This window comes from Chlorocebus sabaeus, chromosome 11 (assembly GCF_047675955.1).
Source record: "Chlorocebus sabaeus isolate Y175 chromosome 11, mChlSab1.0.hap1, whole genome shotgun sequence".
Classification (NCBI taxonomy): Eukaryota; Metazoa; Chordata; class Mammalia; order Primates; family Cercopithecidae; genus Chlorocebus; species Chlorocebus sabaeus.
The window spans coordinates 6816301-6837782 of NC_132914.1; the positions used below are offsets into that span (position 1 = coordinate 6816301).

General features: G+C 55.7%; 2 protein-coding genes across 4 annotated transcripts; one reads left to right on the top strand and one right to left on the bottom strand.

The window, feature by feature from the left end:
* The first annotated feature begins 65 nt into the window (after positions 1–65).
* GAPDH (glyceraldehyde-3-phosphate dehydrogenase) lies at positions 66–3928 on the top strand. Its single transcript, XM_007967342.3, has 9 exons — positions 66–150; positions 409–454; positions 2064–2163; positions 2245–2351; positions 2474–2564; positions 2655–2770; positions 2858–2939; positions 3141–3553; positions 3661–3928. Exons 2-9 carry the CDS (start codon positions 426–428, stop codon positions 3728–3730), a joined length of 1008 nt encoding a protein of 335 aa, XP_007965533.1. The 5' UTR covers positions 66–150; positions 409–425; the 3' UTR covers positions 3731–3928.
* Positions 3929–5059: 1131 nt separating this feature from the next.
* On the bottom strand, positions 5060–21405 carry IFFO1 (intermediate filament family orphan 1). 3 transcript variants are annotated; one of them, XM_007967361.3, is made up of 10 exons: positions 20568–21405; positions 16797–16857; positions 16552–16647; positions 15614–15754; positions 15345–15353; positions 14532–14713; positions 14289–14409; positions 13930–14025; positions 7059–7189; positions 5060–6108 (listed from the first exon to the last, which is right to left on the bottom strand). In XM_007967361.3, exons 1-10 carry the CDS (start codon positions 21341–21343, stop codon positions 6003–6005), a joined length of 1719 nt encoding a protein of 572 aa, XP_007965552.1. In that variant the 5' UTR covers positions 21344–21405; the 3' UTR covers positions 5060–6002. The 3 variants fall into 3 exon arrangements, with proteins under 3 accessions (XP_007965552.1, XP_007965550.1, XP_007965548.1); XM_007967359.3 differs by lacking the exon at positions 15345–15353 and having other exon boundaries at positions 13930–14022; positions 14532–14689; XM_007967357.3 differs by lacking the exon at positions 15345–15353 and having other exon boundaries at positions 14532–14689.
* Positions 21406–21482: the final 77 nt, after the last annotated feature.

The window sequence follows — 21482 nt, forward strand, 5'->3', positions numbered from 1 at the left end:
TGGGACTGGCTGAGCCCGGCGGGAGGCGGGGTCAGAGTCACCGCCTGCCGCCGCGCCCCCCCGGTTTCTATAAATTGAGCCCGCAGCCTCCCCCTGCGCTCTCTGCTTCTCCGGTTCGAGAGTCAGCCGCGTCTTCTCTTGCATCGCCAGGTGAAGACGGGCGGAGAGGAGCCCGGGAGGCTAGGGACGGGCCTGAAGGCGGCAGGGGCGGGCGCGGGCCGGACGTGTTCGCGCCGCTGCGGGGTGGGCGCGGGTCCGGGCCCGGGCTGCCTCCGCATTGCAGGGGCGGGCGGAAGACGTGATGCGGCGCGGGCTGGGCATGGAGGCTGGTGGGGGGAGGGGAGGGGAGGCGAGGCGTGGGTGTCGACCGGGACCACTAGGCGCTCACCGTTCTCTCTCTCCGCGCAGCGCATCCCTGAGACACCATGGGGAAGGTGAAGGTCGGAGTCAACGGGTGAGTTCGTGGGTGGCTGGGGGCCCTGGGCCGCCCACGAACTGCGTCTACGAGCCTTGCGGGCTCCGGGTCTTTGCTGTCGTATGGGGGTAGGGTAGCTGTGCCCGGCAAGGAGAGCTCAAGGTCAGCGCTCGGACCTGGCGGAGCCCCGCACTCAGCTGTGGCGCCCTGTGCAGCTCCGCCCTTGCGGCGCCATCTGCCCGGAGCCTTCCTTCCCTAGTCCCCAGGAACAGGAGGTCCCTACTCCCGCCCGAGATTCCATCCGACCGGACCCCTAGCCGGGGACGCTTTCTTTCCTTTCGCGCTCTGCGAGGTCACGTGTCTCAGAGGAGCCCCTCCCCCATGGCCTCCGGCACCGCAGGCCCCGGGATGCTAGTGCGCAGCGGGTGCGGTAGAGCGGCCGCCATGTTGCAACCGGGAAGGAAATGAATGGGCCGCCGTTAGGAAACCCTGCCGGTGACTAACCCTGCGCTCCTGCCTCGGTGGGTGGAGTCGCGTGTGGCGGGGAAGTCAGGTGGAGCTAGGCTTCCCGGCCCCTGCTCTCAAGTCGGCCCCTGAGCCGCAAGCCCGATTTCTCCTTCGGGAGATGCTTTTTCTAGATAATTCTCTGGTAAATCAAAGAAGTGGGTTTGTGGAGGTCCTCCTGTGTTCCTTCCCTCCAGAGGTGTGGTGGCTGTGGCTTGGTGCCAAGCCGGGGGGAGCTGAGTCATCGGTAGTTGGAAAAGGACATTTCCACCGCAAAATGGCCCCTCTGGCGGTGGCCCCTTCCTGCAGCGGCGGCTCACCTTATGGCCCCCCTCTTCCCCTGCCAGCCTAGCGTTGACCCCACCCCAAAGGCCAGGCTGTAAATGTCACCGGGAGGATTGGGTGTCTGGGAGCCTCGGGAAACCTGCCCTTCTCCCCATTCCGTCTTCCAGAAACCAGATCTCCCACCGCACCCCGGTCTGAGGATAAATATAGCTGCTGACCTTTCTGTAACTGGGGGCCTGGGCTTGGGCCGTCTCCCATCCCTTCTCCCACACACATACACACACCTGTGCTCCCACTCCTGAATTCTGGAAAAGAGCTAGGAAAGGACTGGAAGCTTGCAAATTAAAGCCCTGGGACTAGGGGGTTAAAAAACAACTTCCCCTCTTCCCCCGGCCCAATCTCTGTCCCTTTTGTAGGCGGGACTTAGAGAAAAGGGGTGGGCTTGCCCGGTCCAATTAATTTCTGACCTTTACTCCTGCCCTTTGAGTTTGGTGATGCTGAGTTGGAAGCTGAGCCAGGCAGCAGCAAGCATTCCTGGGTAGCATAGTGGGGTGCTGAATGCCATGTGCAAAGCTTGTGCCCAGACTGTGGGTGGCAGTGCCCCACGTGGCCGCTTCTCCTGGAAGGGCTTCCTATGACGGGGGCTGTTAGGCAGCAGTGGAGCCTTCAGTTGCAGCCATGCTGTAAAGCCAGGCCAGCCTGGCAGGGGAGCTCAAGGGAGATACAATTCGACCTCTTGGGCCCTCCTGGGGGTAAGGAGATGCTGCATTCGCCCTCTTAATGGGGAGGTGTCCTAGGGCAGCTCACATACTGTGGAGGAGCCTCCCCTCCTCATGCCTTCTTGTCTCTTGTCTCTTAGATTTGGTCGTATTGGGCGCCTGGTCACCAGGGCTGCTTTTAACTCTGGTAAAGTGGATATTGTTGCCATCAATGACCCCTTTATTGACCTCAACTACATGGTGAGTGCTGCCCCAAAGCTGGTGTGGGAGGAGCCACCTGGCTGCCAGGCAGCCCCTTCACACCCTCGCGTATTCCCCCAGGTTTACATGTTCCAGTATGATTCCACCCATGGCAAGTTCCATGGCACCGTGAAGGCTGAGAACGGGAAGCTTGTCATCAATGGAAGCCCCATCACCATCTTCCAGGAGTGAGTGGAAGGCAGTGGGAGAAATGTGCTGTGGGGGGCAGCTAGGGTGGTGCGGCTCCCTTGGATACATGGTAACCTCCTGTCCCTCAATATGTCCTATCCCTGTCTCCCCCACCCCATAGACGAGATCCCTCCAAAATCAAGTGGGGCGATGCTGGCGCTGAGTACGTCGTGGAGTCCACTGGCGTCTTCACCACCACGGAGAAGGCTGGGGTGAGTACAGGAGGGCCTGCGGTAGGGGAAGCTGGCTGAGCCCTGCAGAGGCAGAACCCGGGTTTATAACTGTCTACTTCTCTGCCTTAGGCTCATTTGCAGGGGGGAGCCAAAAGGGTCATCATCTCTGCCCCCTCTGCTGACGCCCCTATGTTTGTCATGGGTGTGAACCATGAGAAGTATGACAACAGCCTCAAGATCGTCAGGTGAGGAAGGCAGGGCTGGTGGAGAAGCGGCCAGCCTGGCACCCTGTGGACACGCTCCCCTAACTTGCGCCCCCTCTTTGTTTGCAGCAACGCCTCCTGCACCACCAACTGCTTAGCACCCCTGGCCAAGGTCATCCATGACAACTTTGGTATCGTGGAAGGACTCATGGTATGAGAGCTGGGGAATGGGACTGAAGCTCCTGCCTTTCTCATCCAGGACTGGCTCCTCCCTGCCAGGGCTGCATGCAACCCTGCGGGTTGGGGGTTCTGGGAACTGGCTCTCCCATAATTTCCTTTCAAGGTGGGGAGGGAGGTAGAGGGGTGGTGATGTGGGGAGCACTCTGCAGGGCCTCACTCCCTCCTTTTCCAGACCACAGTCCACGCCATCACTGCCACCCAGAAGACTGTGGATGGCCCCTCCGGCAAACTGTGGCGTGATGGCCGCGGAGCTCTCCAGAACATCATCCCTGCCTCTACTGGCGCTGCCAAGGCTGTGGGCAAGGTCATCCCTGAGCTGAACGGGAAGCTCACTGGCATGGCCTTCCGTGTCCCCACTGCCAACGTGTCAGTGGTGGACCTGACCTGCCGTCTGGAAAAACCTGCCAAATACGATGACATCAAGAAGGTGGTGAAGCAGGCGTCGGAGGGCCCCCTCAAGGGCATCCTGGGCTACACTGAGCACCAGGTGGTCTCCTCTGACTTCAACAGCGACACCCACTCTTCCACCTTCGACGCTGGGGCTGGCATTGCCCTCAACGACCACTTTGTCAAGCTCATTTCCTGGTATGTGGCTGGGGCCAGAGACAGGCTCTTAAAAAGTGGTGCAGAGTCTGGCGCCCTCTGGTGACTGGCTCAGAAAAAGGGCCCTAACGACTCTTTTCATCTTCTAGGTATGACAACGAATTTGGCTACAGCAACAGGGTGGTGGACCTCATGGCCCACATGGCCTCCAAGGAGTAAGACCCCTGGACCACCAGCCCCAGCGAGAGCACAAGAGGAAGAGAGAGGCCCTCACTGCTGGGGAGTCCCTGCCACACTCAGTCCCCCGCCACACTGAATCTCCCCTCACAGTTTCCATGTAGACCCCTTGAAGAGGGGAGGGGCCTAGGGAGCCCCACCTTGTCGTGTACCATCAATAAAATCCCCTGTGCTCAGCCAGTTCTTTGTCCTGTCTTATCCTAGGGTCTAGGGCGGAGGGAAGGGAAGCTGGGCTGTGTCAAGGTGAGACAGTCTTGCTGGGAGGGACCTGGTAGGTTCCCCTCAGATTGAGGGTAGGGCCTCCCAACAGCCTTGCTTGCCATTTGCTTCCTGCTCAGACTGAGTGCTACAGAAAGCTAGCTCCACTACTTGGAGAACAAGGCCTTTTCCTGTCCTTGCTCCAGTCCTAGGCTATCTGCTGTTGGCCAAACATGGAAGAAGCTGTTCTGTGGGCAGCCCCGGGGAGGGTGACTGGCGGAGGAAGTCGGGGTTCACACTGGGCTGGTGACTGGTTAGTAGACCTCAGCCTGGAGCTGGGCTGCAGCGGGTCATTCCAGCTTGGCCTCCGCAGCTGTGAGGTCTTGAGCAAGGACTCTTGCTTTCTGTGCCCGCCTGTCTTAGCTGAGGACGTCACTGTGGCCAGCCCCTAAGGTCTTCAGGAGGATTCATCTAGGTAAATGAACCTAAAACCATGCCCAAGACGGGCAGCGCTATAGAATCTTTAAAAGTCGGTGAAGTGAACGCCCACCTCGCACGGTTCTGAGAAGAGATGGGTCAGGGTGACTTTCCATCATCACCTTTAAGGGAGCTTGGGAAGGGGCAAGGCGTGTCGCTGGGACCTAGGTCCAGACCCCTGGCTCTGCCACTGAAAGGCTTGATTGCTTTGGGCAGTTACTCCGGGGCCTCACTTTGCACGTGGATTTACCTAGTGAGACAAAAGTACATACCTCGGTAGAGCACACACCTGTAATCCCAGCACTTTGGGAGGCCAAGGTGGGCGGCTCACCTGAGGTCAGGAGTTTGAGACCAGCCTGGCCAACACGGTGAAACCCCGTTTCTACTAAAACTACAAAAATTAGCCGGGAGTGATGGCGCACACCTACAGTCCCAGCTACAGGCGTGCTGAAGCAGGAGAATCGCTTGAACCCGGGAGGTGGAGGCTGCAGTGAGCTGAGACCACACCACTGCACTCCAGCCTGGGCAAGAGTATGAGGCTCCATCTCAAAAAAAAAAAAAAAGTACCTACCTCAGAGTTCAAACTAGTGAATATTAGGAAGTGCTTGAGACAGTGACACCAAAGTGCACATTAAATACTCGCCAGTTTCATTATTATTAAAGAATCCATTTGAATGTCAGCTCAACACAGCCTCCTATACCAAGGCATTGTGAATTGCATCTCCCCCGTTTCTCCAGGCTTTTCCAAGAATCAGGGACACTGTAGCCTGTTGGTCTCAGAGTATGACAAATATGGAGGAGGCACATGTTTAGCTAATACTTAAACAGAGACCCTGAGCGCACATACACCCGCGCACGCATGCCCGGAGCTTCACCTTCTCTGTCATTCTGCAGTGACCAGGAGAGCAAGAGCTCCCACCTCCCTTCAAAATACTGTGCCCATCCCGGGCACTAAGGCCTCTTTAAAGCACGGCACATCCACGAGGGAGGGCCACAGCCACACACACTCCACCCAGCAGGTGGACAGCGTGAGCATGTGGACCAAAGCAGGGACAAAGTGCCCCGGCCAGCCCCCACGCCCTCCGCCGCTGACAGGGACAGAAGCCCTCTCCAACTGCGTGTGCTGCAGAGGCCATGTGTAGCCTCCAGTGGCGTTCTATTCCACGCCAGTGCCTGGGCCAGTCAGCACCAGTGCGGAAGACAGTGAGCTGGCTCCGGACAACAGGCATGAAGGAAAGGTCCCACATTCACATTCCTGATACGTGGACAAGGTGAGGGGCCGCAATCGCTCTGGCAGCATTTTAAAGATGGAGAAGTAGCAGACACCCACGCGTGAAGGCCGGAGAGCCCCAACTGTGGTGGAAATGGCCCCAGAATGGTAGGGCCAAGCCTAGCTCCAGACACCCCAGAGCCCCGGAGAAGCCAAGGCCGAGGGAGGAAGCCCGAGGGAGGAGCGCCCGTCCCCAGGGGCCAGGCCTGGTGCAGCGCTGCAGCTGATGCTCCCCTCGGTGCAGCCCCACCCTCTGCCTTGCTGAGTTCCCAGCTGCGAGGGCCTCGGGTGCAAGGGAGAGGCAGGTCTCTATCTCATGGAGCTATCAGATGAGACATCGCGATCGGAGTCCTCAGCCTCGCTTGGCGGCGGCGGCGGGTCGCTAAGCGGGACCGCAGCGAAAGCAGGAGACTTTCTAGAAAAAAACACCAGTCGTCAACCTTGGGCAGGCAGGAATCCTGAAGACGGCACTCCTCTTCCTGCCTCCTCTTCCTGCCGCCTCATCCTCTGGCAGCAGGTGAGGAGTACCGGAAGCGAGGGCAGGGCCGCGGGATGGCGAGGGAGCGGCAGGGACTGAACTCTCTCCAACCCCACCCTGACAGGGAAATGGGCCCCGCCTGTGTCTTGGGAACTGAGGCTGAGGTCAGGCACGATGGCTCACGCCTGTAATTCCAGCACTTTGGGAGGCCAAGGCGGGTGGATCACGACGTCAGGAGTTCAAGGTGAGCCTGGCCAACATGGTGAAACCCCATCTCTACTAAATATGCAAAAATTAGCCAGGTGTGGTGGTGGTAGGCGCCTGTAATCCCAGCTACTTGGGAGCATGAGGCAAGATAATCCCTTGAACCCAGGAGGCAGAGGTTGTAGTGAGCCAAAAAAAAAAAAAAAAAAAAAAAAAGAACGAACTAGCTGAAGTCACAGGAGGAGAGAAGCTGCTGAGCCTCCAGCACCCTGACTCTAGGGCCTTGGATTTATGTCTATCTGCAGTATTTTTGTGATTTTTAAAAATTCGCTTTCTTGTTGCGGTGTAACTTACACGGGGTCAAATGCATAAATCATGGCCCTGACGTTAGATAAAAATCTGCCCCCACAACCCTTCTGTTCCTTGCCAGTTTTTAAACTGTCTCTAACCAGAGCTGGTGGCCTTGGGAAGTTTCAGTCCTCCCGCCATGAATGGACACAGCGTCTTCCAACTGCCAAGGGAGAGAACTGTGGGTCTGGGACAGCCACACCAGGTGACTCCCAAAGGGCAGCCCCACAGCAAGATGTGACCCAGTCACTGCCTGAGGGTCTTTGGGGCTGTGTTCCAACCTTTCTCCCCGCTGCATCCCCTCGGAAGGCCCCATGCCCAGGGGAGGCGCCTACCGGTCTCCGGACTGGGTGATGAGCCGGCGGCAGGTCTCCATCTGCACGTCCAGGCCGCGCTTCATGCTACACATCTCCATGTACTCATGCAGGTGCCGGTTCATGTCGTTCTTGGCTGTGGCCAGCTCCAGCTGTGGTGGGGCAGGCAGGGCCATCAGGGTTAGCAGGTGGGGTTCACAGCGCCTCTGTTCCCCGCACCAGGACGCTAACAGGCCAAGAGCAGTGGCTGGGCTGGGGGCTCAGGCAGCCATTACTGAAGGCTCAGATTTTAAAATAAATCAGACCAAGGCAGAAGGCACCCAATATGCTATCATTTCCTCTGGTTTTCCTGGAAATCTTTGCCTATGGAGGAATGCAAAGGTACTGCTGCAGGCTGTGTTCTTTTAAGACTGGTAAGAGTGGTGAGGAAAGTCAGTGTGCGCGGAATGGAGCAGATCCACAGGCTCCCAGGGCCACATGGGTTCCTGCCGGGCCTGGCTCATCCCTCATTCCCTGCACTGTGAGCTCCTGTAAGGGTTAGCAACGGGTCTTCCTCATCCTGGCAGAACCAGACCTCGAAGGGAATTAACTCAGTCCATGACGTGCCCACGAGACCCGCGGCATACAAGAAGCCTGGCTCACTGCTGAAAGGGGCCCAATCCTCTTACCATTTTCTCCTTATCACTTTATTTTCTCACCTAAAAGCCATTCTGAGACACTACAAGGAAGACTCCCATACTGGAGGTGCCATTGATTCTGAGACATGTCCTGACTTCAGAAATGTCACACGTGGAAAACATGGGGCTCAGAATCAAAGAAATCCAGTCTCCCTCCCAGGGCCCATTCTTCAGCCCAGACTCTGAGGCAGGCAGAGAGGCAGGGCCCAGGCAGCACAAACTCTGTGCCAGGGACAGCCGACTGCCTCTCTTTGTTTTGGGTACAAAGGGCAGGGGCCACAAGGGGAGGCAAAATGAAACTGCCTGGAGATGGCGTTCGTGACTGCCTGAGTGAAGAGAATGGGGAAGATGCCAGCTGTGATCATCTGGATTGGACAGAGAGGGTGGGAACTTAGAGAAACATGGAAACAGGTTACAGGGCCGGACAACAGAGATGATCAGGACAGTGACATCTGGGGTGAGATGGTGGCTGGCTGGGTGAGAAGCCCCAGTGGAGACAGCTTCAGTGGTAGCCTTGGCTCCACAGCTGGAGCCCCACAGTAGTGGGAGGAACAGGACACGGTGACTCTTCAACCCAGGGAGAAAATACAGAGCCACCAGTCCTTGTTCACATCAGCTGCCTACACGCCAATTTCTCCACCTTGGAAAAGCTGGAGTGCAGGGGGCTGGGTTCTGGAACCATCACTCAGGGAGACTGGGAAGAAGGAAATGAACCAAATATATTCTACTGAAATACAAGGCTAGTACTGCCACCAGTAGTCTCTGCATATGTCTATGTCCCCACTTAATTCACAAATTTACAGCAGGAACAAGGTCAGGAGGTGAACGTGCAAGTCAGGGGATGTCCTTGACAAGCTACCTTGAAAACTGCAGGCTCGCTGTGTGACCAGACTTGGGGGTGAGAGGGGAGGAGATGGAGAGAGGTGAGGAGCAGTGGGGAAGAACTGCCTCTCGCCCACCACTCTGGGCCTTGGCTTTGCCAGAGGAACTGGTCCTTGCTCCATCTTAGTGACCCTGAGAGATCAAAGGTCACAAAGATAAAAGCACCTTGGGTACTCCTGAGGTCAGCAAGTCCTCCTAACAGTTCCCCTAATGCAGAAGTCCCCAAACCCCAGGCCACGGACCAGTACCTGTCTGTGGCCTGTTAGGAACCAGGCCGAACAGCAGGAGGTGAGCAGTGGGCAAGTGAGTGAAGGTTCATCTGTATTTGCAGCCGCTCCCCATCACTGGCATACGGCCCGAGCTCCACCTCCTGTCAGATCCGCGGCGGCATTAGATTCTCACAGGAGCGTGAACCCTACTGTGAACTGCGCATGTGAGGGATCTAGGTTATGTGCTCCTTATGGGAATCTAATGCCTGATGATCTGTCACTGTCTCCCATCACCCCCCCGATGGGACTGTCTGGTTGCAAGAAAACAAGCTCAGGGCTCCCACTGATTCTACATTATGGTGAGTTATATAATTATTTCATTATATATTAAATGTAATAAAAATAGAAATAAAGTGCACAGGCTGGGCATGGTGGCTCACGCCTATAATCCCAGCACTTTGGGAGGCTGAGGCGGGTGGATCACCTGAGGTAGGGAGTTCAAGACCAGCCTGACCAACATGGAGAAACCCCGTCTCTACTAAAAATACAAAAATTAGCCAGGCGTGGTGGCTCATGCCTGTAATCCCAGCTACTTGGGAGGCTGAGGCAGGAGAATCGCTTGAGCCCGGAAGGCAGAGGTTGCAGTGAGCCAAGATTGTGCCACTGCACTCCAGCTTGGGCAACAAGAGCAAAACTCTGTCTCAAAAAAAATAAAATAAAATAATTTTAAAAAATAGTAACAAAGTACACAATAAATGTAATGTGCTTGAATCATCCCAAAACCATTCCCCCCCAGGTGAGTGGAAAAACTGTCTTCCACAAAACCAGCCCCTGGTACCAGAAAGGCTGGGGACTGCTGCCTGAAGTCATTGTACTGGGAGAGAGGAGGAGGCATGATTTGAAAATGCCTTTTTTTTTTTTGACGGAGTCTCGCTCTGTCGCCCAGGCTGTAGCGCAGTGGCACGATCTCAGTTCACTGCAGCCTCCACGTCCCAGATTCCAGCAATTCTCCTGCCTCAGCCTCCTAAGTAGCTGGGATTACAGATGCCCACCACAATGCCTGGCTGATTTTTGTATTTTTAGTAGAGACAGGGTTTCACATGTTGGTGGCCAGGCTGGTCTCGAACTCCTGACCTCAAGTGATCTGCCTGCGTTGGCCTCCCAAAGTGCTGGGATTACAGGCAAGAGCCACCGTGCCCAGCCAAAAATAGCTGAAAAGGCATTATTCCATTTAAGATATTATTTTTGTTCTTTCAGATCATGTTTTACACTAGGCACTTGAGGTCCAGGGAAGACTAGGGAGAGATGGCAGCCCGAGATCTCTTCTTCACGAAGATGGCTGCGCAAAGGCCTCTACTTCGTTGAAGATGCAGTGAAAACACAGACCTTAAACCCACCATCCAAAAGAGGGAGGCAAGAATCAGGTAAGCAGGAGGGAGGAAACAGCGAGCCAGGGTAGACAGAAGGGTGGGGACGACTGGTTTCCCTTGCCATGTCTTTAGCTAGCAGCACAAATCCACGAAATCTCATCTACCTGGCCAAGAAAACCAGGTTTGATGAAGAAGCAGGACAGTTTGATGTGTGTTGGGAGAATGAGTATATAGGAAAATAATTTCTCGACTTCTTTCTCAAACACATCCAATGTGAGAGCAATAAAAATAGTCACTCCCTCCTTATCCACTGGTTTCACTTTCCACGGCTTCAGGTACCCGAGGTGAACTTTGATCTGAAAATATTAAATGAAAGATTCCAGGCCAGGTGCAGTGGCTCACGCCTATAATCCCAGCACTTTGGGAGGCCGAGGTGGGCGGATCACGAGGTCAGGAGATCGAGACCATCCTGGCTAACATGGTGAAACCCCGTCTCTACTAAAACATACAAAAAATTAACCAGGCATGGCAGTGGGCACCTGTAGTCCCAGCTACTCGGGAGGCTGAGGCAGGAGAATGGCGTGAACCCGGGAGAATGGCGTGAACCCAGGAGAATGGCGTGAACCCGGGAGGCGGAGCTTTCAGTGAGCCGAGATAGCACCACTGCACTCCAGCCTGGGTGACAGAGCGAGACTCCATCTCAAAAAAAAAAAAAAAAAAAGATTCCAGAAATAAATAATTCCTAAGTTTTAAATTGCACACTGTTCTGAGTGACCTGATAAAATCTCACACTATCGGCCGGGCGTGGTGGCTCAAGCCTGTAATCCCAGCACTTTGGGAGGCCGAGGTGGGCAGATCATGAGGTCAGATCGAGACCATCCTGGCTAACACTGTGAAACCCCATCTCTACGAAAAATACAAAAAAAATTAGCTGGGCATGGTGGCGGGCGCCTGTAGTCCCAGCTACTCGGAAGGCTGAGGCAGGAGAATGGCGTGAACTCGGGAGGCGGAGCTTGCAGTGAGCCGAGATCGCGCCACTGCACTCCAGCCTGGGCGACACAGAGCAAGACTCCATCTCGGGGGGAAAAAAAAAAATCTCACTCTATCCAGACCGGGACATCAACCCTCCTTCTGTCCCAAGGATCCACAATGTCTGCACTGCCTGCCCATTAGTTACTTGGTAGCCATCTCAGTGATCAGATTGACTGTCATGGTATCGCAGTGCCTGTGTTCAAGGAACCCTTCCTTTTACTTCATAATGGCCCCAAAGCACAAGAGTAGTGATGCTGGCAATTTGGATATGCCAAAGAGAAGCCAAAATGTGCTCCCTTTAAGTGAAAAGGTAAAAGTTTTCAACTTAATAAGAAAAAGAGCCGGGCACGGTGGCTCAAGCCTGTAATCCCAGCACTTTGGGAGGCCGAGACGGGCGGATCACGAGGTCAGGAGATCGAGACCATCCTGGCTAACACGGTGAAACCCCGTCTCTACTAAAAAATACAAAAAACTAGCCGGGCGAGGTGGCGGGCGCCTGTAGTCCCAGCTACTCCGGAGGCTGAGGCAGGAGAATGGTGTAAACCCGGGAGGCGGAGCTTGCAGTGAGCTGAGATCCGGCCACTGCACTCCAGCCTGGGCGACAGAGCCAGACTCCATCTCAAAAAAAAAAAAAAAAAGGAAAAGAATCCGATACTGAGGTTGCTAAGCTCTATAGTAAGAATCTTCTATCCGTGAAATTGTAAAGAAGGAAAAAGAAGTTTGTGCCAGTTTTGCTGTCACACCTCGAACTGCAAAAGGTACTGCCACACCGCAGGCTAAGTGCTTAGTTAAGATAGAAAAAGCATTGAATGTGTGGGTGGAAGACATGAACAGAAACACGTTCCAGTTGACAGCAACTGGACCCAAGCTATCGGGGGTCAGTGCTATCTTTGGTTTCAGGCATCCACTGTGGGTCCTGGAACACATGCCCTGCAGGTAAGAGGGCACTACTGTATGAATCTCCCACATGGGCTTGAAGAGAGGCTGAGAGTCAGAGAATGCTCCATGCCTCTCCTCAAGTCAGAGCGTCGGGAAAGGACCATCTCACCAGGCCAGGAGAGCTCACAGGGGTCCCGTCCATCCCTCCTCCCACAGCAACCTCCATTCTGTGGTTCCACAAATCCTTTTTTTTTTTTTTTTCTTTTTTTTGAGACAAGAGTCTCGCTCTGTCACCCAGCTGGAGAGCAGTGGCACAATCTCGGCTCACTGCTAACTCTGTCTCCCGGGTTCATGTCATTCTCCTGCCCCAGCCTCCCGAGTAGCGAGTAGCTGGGGCTACAGGCATCCGCCACCATGTCCGGCTAATTTTTTTTGTATTTTTCGTAGAGATGGGATTTCACCGTGTTAGCCAGGATGGTCTCGATCTCCTGACCTCGTGATCCGCCCACCTTGGCCTCCCAAAGTGCTGCGATTACAGGCGTGAGCCAAAGTGCCTGGCCTCCACAAATCCTTCTTGCAGGTCCTAAAGCCTAGAGTTTGAGTTAAAGCACCAGCTCCACTTTCCTCTAGGTGCCTCTAGAAGGTACTTCAAGGCTTGGGAAAAAGCATGGAGACTTCTGTTATCTCAACGGCTGAGTGGAAAAAACAGGAAAGTCCCGGTCCATCTCAGTGCTATGGCACTGATAGTGTTAATAATAATAAAATGGTCCCCACTATGCTGCACTCGCTATGAGCCAGACACTGCCCTAAGCTCCATATGTGCATTATTTCATCCGGTCTTCTAAACAACCCTATAGATGAGGTACGATTAAATTCCTCATCTTACAAATAAAAAGGTCGGGCGCAGTGGCTCATGCCTATAATCCCAACACTTTGGGAGGCTGAATTAGGAGGACTGCTTGAACCCAGAAGTTTGAGGCCAGCCTGGAAAACATAGTGAGACTCTGTCTCTGTAAAAAATCAAAAAATTAGCCGGGCGTGGTAGCACACGCCTGTGGTCCCAGCTACTTGGGAGGCTGAGGTATAAGGATTGCTTGGATCCAGAAGATCAAGGCTGCAGTGAGCCTGGAGTGACAGAGCAAGACCCTGTCTCAGAAAAAAAAAAAAAAAAAGAAAGAAAGAAAAAGAAACAGGTACAGGACAGGACACATGGCTCGTGCCTTTAATTCTAGCACTTTGGGAGGCCGAGGCAGAAGGATCACTTGAGCCCAAGAGTTTAAGACCTGCCTGGGAAACACAGGGAGACCCCATCTCTACAAAAAATAAAAAATAAAAATTAGCTGGGTGTAGTGGCGCACACCTGTGGTCCCAGCTACCCAGAAGGCTGGGGTGGGAGGATCACTCCAGCCTAGGCAACAGAGTGAAACAGAGTGAGACCTTGTCTCAAAAAAGAAAGGACAGAAAGACAAGGGAGGGAGGGAGAGAGGGAGAGAGGCGGAGAGAGAGAGAGAGAAAAAGGGAGGAAGGGAGGGAGGAAAAAAGGAAGGAAGGAAGGAAGGGAGGAAGGGAGGGAGGGAGGAAGGAAGGGGCTCAGAGGGAACAAGTAACTTGTTACACGTTCAGAGTGGTTGTAAGTAACAGAGCTGAGATTTGAACCAACATCTCTCTGCTTCTAGAGCCTGAGGTCTTCAGAGCCCACCAGAAGGACTATAGCTGAGAGATCACTCCTCCTCCCAAGACCTTGGTCTCTAGGGTCCTGCAGGAGGGATGAAGCCACTGTACCTGCAGCCCCACTCAAAACCCTCTGGGACACCGTGCCCCTGGCTTCCGCTCCCGCCCTTACCTCTATCTGGTCAATGGTCTCCTGATACTCCTTCTCCCGGGTTTTGAACAGGGACTCCGTATCTTTAATCACCTTCTCCAGGCTATCTTCCTGCTGCTGGAGTAGAGAGGGCAGCAGGGGAGGCCAGCCAGGGAGGGATGGGATAGGGCGCATTCCAAGGGCCAAGTCAGGGAGAGAGAGAGAGAGGAAGTCCGGTTAAAGAAACTGGAGAAAGAAAAGCAAAAGGATAAAGGAAGAGGGGAGACGCAGGTAGAGGATGACAGCCACATGGGGGGACAGAGCGAGGAGAGGAGCGGGGGGGTGGGTGTCAGGCTGGAGAGGCAGAGCCAGAGGGCCCTGAGGCCGGGAGCAGAGGTTACCTCTCCCTGGGCCTCTGCAGCTGCCATGGCATAGCCTGAGAAATCCTCCCAAAGCAGCAGGGTCTCCTCAGTCTCCTCCCAAGTCAGGCTGTCACAGTCGTCCTCAAAATCATACTCCCTCCTAGAGACAGGGAACCCGGGTGTCAGGGCGGGCGGGGCCTCGTCCTGGCGGGGGACTGGGGAGCTCCGGCCTCCTGGGCTGCTGTGGCATTGGTGCTACGGGAGCACGGCCTGCGGACTCACAGCTGGTTGAGCATGCGCTGCATCTCCTCGTTGATGCTGAGGGCTGTGCTCTCCTCCTCATCCCCATCGGGCTGGCGGGGCCCCTCACTCTCCGACAGGGAGGTGTCCTCCTCGACGGCAGCCTTGCGCTCCCGCTTCCGCCCCCCCATGGATGGGACCTTAATGGGAGACAAGTGCAGAGACTACAGAGACGAGGCCGGGTGCATGAGGAGAAAGGGCGGGAGCGGGAGGCCGGGCAAAGAGGGCGGGAATGGGGGAGAAGCGTGAACCAGCAGGAAGGGTGGGGCAGACAGAGAGAAAAGTCACAGTTACAATGACAGGAACAGAAACACGGACAGTCACCAAGGGCCAGACACACAGACACACAGCAGAGGCCAGGGCTGCAGACTGAGAAGGCAGAACAAGAAGAAATCGAGAAAGAGAGAGTCAGACAAGGGAGGAAGGGCTCGCTGGGGCCGCAGTCAGATGTGCATGATGGCTCAAGAGGAAATTTATTTTCTACAAAAAGTCTTTCTGATTAAATGACTCAACTAAAAAAAAAGCTTTAGGCTGCAAGGAGGATGAGGGTGCAATGTGTACAAAGGAGAACCTGAATCACATCCAGATCTGGAAAGCCAGGGGAGAAGGGAGAGAAAGAAATGCAGTCAAGAGAACAAGAGATAGAGAGAAAAACGGGGAAGAGCAAGGAAAAGAGAAAGGGCAGAAAAAAATCAGTGCTCAAGAGCCCAGCAAGCCCAAACTGAGGGCCAGGAGGCCTAGGCAGCTTAGAACTGGGACTGGGACATTAATAAGCTTGCATGAGATCAAACTAACCAGCTTCTTCTGTGGAGGAAGCAAGAGAGAAGAGAAGAGGAAGAGAGGAGAGGAAGCAGACAGAGGAGAGAGGGGGAAGGGAGAGACGGCGTTAGAGACCGCTTCCACAATGCCCCTCCTGATGCTGCTCCTTACCCCCCAGCCTAGCCCCGTGAGGGCCCCAGGTGCCAGGTAAGGCTCCCCAAGCAGGAGGCAGGGCCTGCGTGCCACCAAGGAAGCATCTACCTGCCCCACCCACCCCTGAGAGCAGAGGACAGCTCCATCCTCACCTGGAACATCTGGATCATGTCCTCGCAGTTGCGCTGCTGAGCCACATCGCAGAGCTTGGCAGTGATGTCGATGCGGCGGCAGATGTCCATATCCACCTTCATGGCTTTCTCCTGGATCTTGGTGTCCAGCTCCGACAGGTTCTGTCCAGGGAGCCCAGGGAACAGTGAGGAGGCAGCCAGTTCTCCAGACAAGGATGAATGAGGCCTCGCAAGGTCCTCATCCTTCCCACCACATTGCACCGGTGCCTCTTCCATGGAGTCTCCCTGAGCTGAGTGCACCCCTCTTCCTGGGGAGTGGGGGCCCCCCCACAGCACTGTATGCATATGCTGGGCAACGGGCAACTCGGGCCGCTGCTCCCTGGCCAAACGGAAGCCCTGAAGAGCATGGCCAGTGCCCGGGACATACAGGGGCTCACTGGAACCATTAGCGGTCCTCATCCCCCTGGAACTTACATTCCCAGAGAGAAAGAGACTCCCGGGAATTGTAAGAGTGGAGAAAGGACTATACTAATCACAACAGCTCACACTCTTCCAGCTAACACTGCGTGCTGGGCACCGTCCTGAGTACATGATCACCTCCACGATACTCCTGCAGAGTGCATGCCTTTATTTCCCCACGCCAAAGATGACGCCTCAGAGGCTGAGGAATCGGCCCAGGGCCCCGGTGCCAGCTGCAGAGCCTCTACCCCAGAAGCCGCTCACTAACTGCTCTGTAGCCCTAGGCCCTCAGAAGCTCGCCACCTCTGTGACGCAACACCAAGACTTTTGTTCCTTCTCTTTCTCTGGAGTTAGGGGTGGCTAGGGGGAAAAGGGAAGGAGAGCAAAAAGAAGGGGAGGAGCCGTGGATGGGACACCAACAGGCCAACACTAGAAGGGCCTGCTCCTCTGGCCTCAGAAGTCTCACTTTGACCCTCGGGGAAGCCTGGGGCTGCACTCACGTTACTCATGAGCCCCTTGAAGACCACCAGCTCAGCCTTCAACTGTTCCACCTTCAGTGCCAGCTCCTCCTGGCAGGCATCAGCCTCCTGGGCTTCCTGCAGTTGGGAGAAACCCTGATGTTAGTGGCACTGCCGAGGTGGAAGGAAGATAAAGATGACAAGGAGGGACAGGAGATGGCAGCAGGGTCATGGGCAGACAGGGGCACCCAGTGAAGCACCAGCAGCAAGTGGGGTGCCACCCTCACCTCCTGGAGCTCATTTACACGGTCTTGCAGCTGGATCCGCACCGTGTACTCCTCTTCCCACCTGACAGACATGGGAAGGGCAGAGAGAGCTTAGGTACAGAGTCCTTCCCTGCCCCCATGGCTCCCTGTCCCCCTCTCTGGCTCAGGCCTCAGACCCCAGTTCTGGTTCCCTGGATGGGGAGAAGCAGGGCACGGGAATGCCTGGCCAGCCAGCTGGTGACCAACTGCAGCTGTCACGTGGCTCTGTGCTTCCTGACGGGCGTCGAGCTCGCCAGCTGCCTTCCCGGAACCTCCGGGCCACACACCAGGAGCTCTGTTTGGGCAACTGCTGAGGCTCCAGTCCTCTGCGGCGCCCATCCCCGCTCAGGCCCCAGCTCAGCCAGCTGTCTGGCTGGCCTCATCGCCCACCTCCTGCCCACACCAGACCACCAGGTCCACCCGGCCCAGTCTCCCACCTTCAGTCGCACAGATCCAGGCTCCCGCCTCCTGCCCGCACCAGAACAGAGCTCGTCGAGCCCGCTGCCCTGCCTCTTGTGGTATCATTTAACCCTGTAAAAGCATCTGCAGGACAGATACTGTATCAACAGAGTGGGTCGAGAGCCTGGTAGGAGACACTCAAAGTCCTTCCCCACAAGCTCCAGAAACTGCCCACCCAGAGCCTCCTCTAAGTGAGTCACAGAGAGGCGGCCAGGCTGGCTCAGAGGTCAGAAGTCCTACAGCAGCATGACAGCAGTGGACACATGAGCCTGGGGTTACTAGCACTCCAACCCAGAGGGAAAGAGAAAGCAGAGTATGTAAAGGGGCGCGGTGAGTACGGCGGATGAGAACTAGAAGCAGCCTCTTACGGGGCCCAGAGTTCAGAGATGAAGGCTGCAGGTGGGCTGGACGACACTCTGGGCCACAGGGCAGGGTCCTAGGTAGGGCATGCTTCCCAGAGCCAACTTTGTCATGTCTCATCAGCCATGGCAGGTGGCGCATATTCCATTCCATCACAGAGATGGAAGCCAGGGCAATGTGCTGCTTAGGACCTGCCCGGCGTTCCAGGGCCCCGCAGTCTGGCTGGCGTAGCAGCACATCTCAGACCCTGTTCCTGTGAGCTCATCCCTTCTGCCAGCCTGAGAAAGGTGGGGAACTGCACCAAGAGAGAAACTTCAACACAAGAAAGATGGTTAGGAAGGGGCCAAGAAGACAGCAAGAAAAATGAAAATCTGAGTGGGCAGCTTCTGAAGCCTTGGCTTAAGCCCTTTCTTCCCCTTCCCTCCATCTTCCTTCCTATGTCAGCCTCTGGGTCCCATTCTCCTCACTCACAGCCGCACTGCAGCATTCCTAATAATAACTCCTCCACATCACCTCGGCTGCCCCTCCCTGCTGGGCAGAGCAGGAGGAGGCAGCCAGCCCAGCCACCACCCTGCCAGCTCCCCACACAGCCCAGCTCCCAGCCTTCCTGGCTCCCAGCCCCCTTCCCTGTGTGTCCCATAGGTGCTTCTCCCCTCCCCCCTGGCATTCTCATGCACACGGGCCACTAAGGGCCATAGTTGCATCAGGTTATATGTTTTCTTAGCTAAGACCCTTATCTTTTCTGGGTCTTGGTTTCTTCATCTACGATGTGAAGGCATGAACTGTGGTGCCCTCATGCCCCTGGAGCCCACGAGTCCCTCGAGGAAGACAGTAAACCTGTCAAGGGCATGCTAACTCTGGACAAGATGTGTGAGGGAGGGCAGGAGGGGCTATCTGACAGTGAGCTCAACAAAGCCTGGAAGAAACTTAAGGAAGGCAGTTAGCTAAACGTTAGGCTTAAGGAAATCTTACAGGGTAAAAAATCTAAAAATGAATCACCTGGAAGTCCACTACAATTCTATTGTTCTTTAGCCAGATTTCACACAAACAGGTTCATTTTCACCTCCATTTCCATCTGGTCTCACTTACAAGGTTCCCTTAACATGGGCAGAATCTGAGAGCGATTTCCATGCATTCTGCATGAACCAAACACCACTCTTAGAAAAAACTCTATCCCTGGGTTGAAGAGAGAAAGCAGGGACCAATCCTAGGTTGGAAAAATGGGGGCTCAAAAAAAGGTCACACGCAAGGCAGGGGAGCTGAAAATAGAACCCAGGAGGCCTTCAGCTACCTCCCAGTTTAGTGCTCAAGCCATCCCAGGCCCTCTGGGCAGAAAACAGGAGTTACAGTGTTGCTATAAAGAGACCAGAATGAGGGCAAGGGATCTGGGGTGGAAGAAGAGTCACTGCCAGTATCACGTACCATCCAAGTCTAGCTACGGCCTTCTACACAGCAGTGTGCTGCAGAGCTATGAGCTAATCAGTCCCCAAGGAATAACTCTTTCCTGCCCTGGACAGCTGGACCAAGGACAAACGCTCCTTCAGTTTAAAAAAAAGAAAAAAGAAAAAAGCTCCTGAGAACAGCAGTTGTTGCTGTGGTTATGGATGTATTCCAGAACTGTGCCTGTTCCACTGCTACGTGTGTTAGTTAACTCCTGCACGGGCAGAGCAGGCTGGTTCGGGTGCCAGAATGACTTCAGGACAACTGAAATTCCCAAGGACACGTAACATAGACCACAACTAAGGAAGCCAGCACAAGGACAGGACTCAAGCTCAGAAAGCCTGCTGATCTCTGATCTGGTAAACTCCAGCAGGGTGGAGATCCCTGAAGGTCGCCCCCACACCCAGCGGTCATTTCCTAGAACATTCGGCCAATCTTCACCCAGTGCTGAATCTCGGCTACACTGGGCTGCATAGGTAGTTCCCAGGCCCGCCCACAAGGGGTCATAATAGCTGGGATGAGAGGGGAGGCCGCCAAACCAAAGCCTTCTCTGACTGTCAGTCACCGCCTTCCTTCTCAAGGCATGGGTTGGAGTCTGCAAGACACTACCTCTGTTCTCACACCTGTCCTATCGACTTGGTTATCAGCCATCTAAGGAATCCACTTGGTATACAGCCAGCACTCCTGGCATCACATCCCTTCCCCTTGCCCCTTGGGGCCCGGCTCTTCTCAGACAGCCAAATCTTCATCCACAGAATGCACTGGGCCCGCCCCATGGCCTCGCAGTCCTAGGGAGTGTCCATATCCCAGCTTCTTTCAGTCCCCTGCTGGCTCTCCACTCTCCTTCCACCGCTGGCGTCTTATACTGCCAAGAGATTCCCCCATCAGCCCTGCTCTCCACCCTCACCCTAGGGAATTCCCTTCACTCTTTCTTTTCCCACTTTGTTGACCTACTCAAGCAATGAGGTCCCGGAGCTTTTCCTATAAAACCACAGCAGGTACCTGGTTTCCATCAGTATTCTTTGGGAAACCTTGGGCTGTGAAAGAATCACCCGTTGCAAGGTACAGCCCCTTCCTTACCACCCCCTTCCAATTTCACTCAATTTACTCTCCCAAATTGACGCTATATCCTTGCCTCCTACTTTTCAAGTTTATATCCCTAAACTGCCCCAGGGCTGAGACCGGTAGGGCTCAGACCCAGTCCCTTTCACACCCACAAAGCCCGCAGTTAAGCCTGGATGCAGAGACAAGCCGGAAAAGTAGGCATTCCCCAGTGTTCCGCTCCCAGCGTCCTTCTTCCTGTCACGAGTGGGACTTCTGCATTCTCTGCAGATTCTAGTCTCCCTGGGTCCAATTCCTTCCAAGCTCCTCATTATACAGCACAAACTTTACTCTCATTCTTTTCACCCCTGATTCTTCGGAACCCACACCGACTCCCGGCCCGTTGTGAGGGGCATGACACAGAGAGCCCTGTCCCCTCTTCCCAATCCCTACCTCCGCTTGTACTCGTCCCGCTCCCGCTTCACTTTGGCCAGCACGTTGTAGAGCGCGCGGATCTCAGGCGTGATGGTGTCGATTTGGACGCCCACCCCATCCGGGTGCACCCACGACAAGCCAGGCCCTTGCACCAGAGTGGGCTCCAGTCCCGGCCCGAGCCGGCGGGCGTGCGAGAACGACCAGATGGTGCCGGGCATGAAGCGGGCAGACGAGGAGTAGGCGGTGGTGGAGGTGGAGGTGGAGGACGACGGGAGGCTGGCCGCGGAGGGCGCGAGGGGGCCGGCCGGAGAGCGCGCGGGCGAGCCCAGCACCCGCGCCGACGGGCTGCAGACAGCGGCCGGCCGGGCGCCCAGCGGCAGCCCCAGGGGCCGGATGGGGCTGATGAAGCCGGTCTGCACGGCCTGGTCGCGACGACCCAGGCCCCGCCGGCCCTGCTTACCCTCCTCTAGCGCTTGCTGCAGCTGCTTCTCCAACAGCCGGTTCCGGCGCTCCAGCTCATGCACCTTGGCCAGGAAGCAGCGGAACCGGAGGTTCAGGGTCTTGAGCACGTTGATGTTGGAGCCCAGGTCATTGCGGAGGGCCATGGCGGCAGGCGGGGCCGGGCCCGGCCCGGGTGGCGAGTAGGCAGCAGGGCCGGCCGGCGAGAGAGGCGCCGGGGGTAAGTCTCCTCCCCCGGCGAAGTGGTCACCTCCCAGTGAGTCCCCCAGCGGCCCGGCCAGGCCCTGCTGCTCCTGCTGTAGGAGGAAGAGGTTGGGGCCGAATAACGGATTCATGGCTGCGCCTTCTGCTGGGAGATGCAAACCGGCGCAAGAGCAGGGATGGAGGGCGAGCGAGAAGAGCCAATGCGGCGCCGGCGGGACAGGGCCGACCAATCAGGAGGCTCGGCGACAGGGCAGAGGTCAGGGGGCGGGC

Excerpts from the sequence above, each read along its gene's own strand:
- GAPDH (XM_007967342.3), top strand. The coding sequence starts at position 426 with ATGGGGAAGGTGAAGGTCGGAGTCAACGG. Across the intron at positions 455-2,063 it reads GTGAAGGTCGGAGTCAACGG|ATTTGGTCGTATTGGGCGCC; the intron begins GTGAGTTCGTGG and ends CTTGTCTCTTAG. Across the intron at positions 2,352-2,473 it reads CCCATCACCATCTTCCAGGA|ACGAGATCCCTCCAAAATCA; the intron begins GTGAGTGGAAGG and ends CCCACCCCATAG.
- IFFO1 (XM_007967361.3), bottom strand. The coding sequence starts at position 21,343 with ATGAATCCGTTATTCGGCCCCAACCTCTTCCTCCTACAGCAGGAGCAG. Across the intron at positions 16,858-20,567 it reads CGGGACGAGTACAAGCGGAG|GTGGGAAGAGGAGTACACGG; the intron begins GTAGGGATTGGG and ends CATGTCTGTCAG. Across the intron at positions 7,190-13,929 it reads AGACCATTGACCAGATAGAG|CTGGAGCTGGCCACAGCCAA; the intron begins GTAAGGGCGGGA and ends GCCCCACCACAG.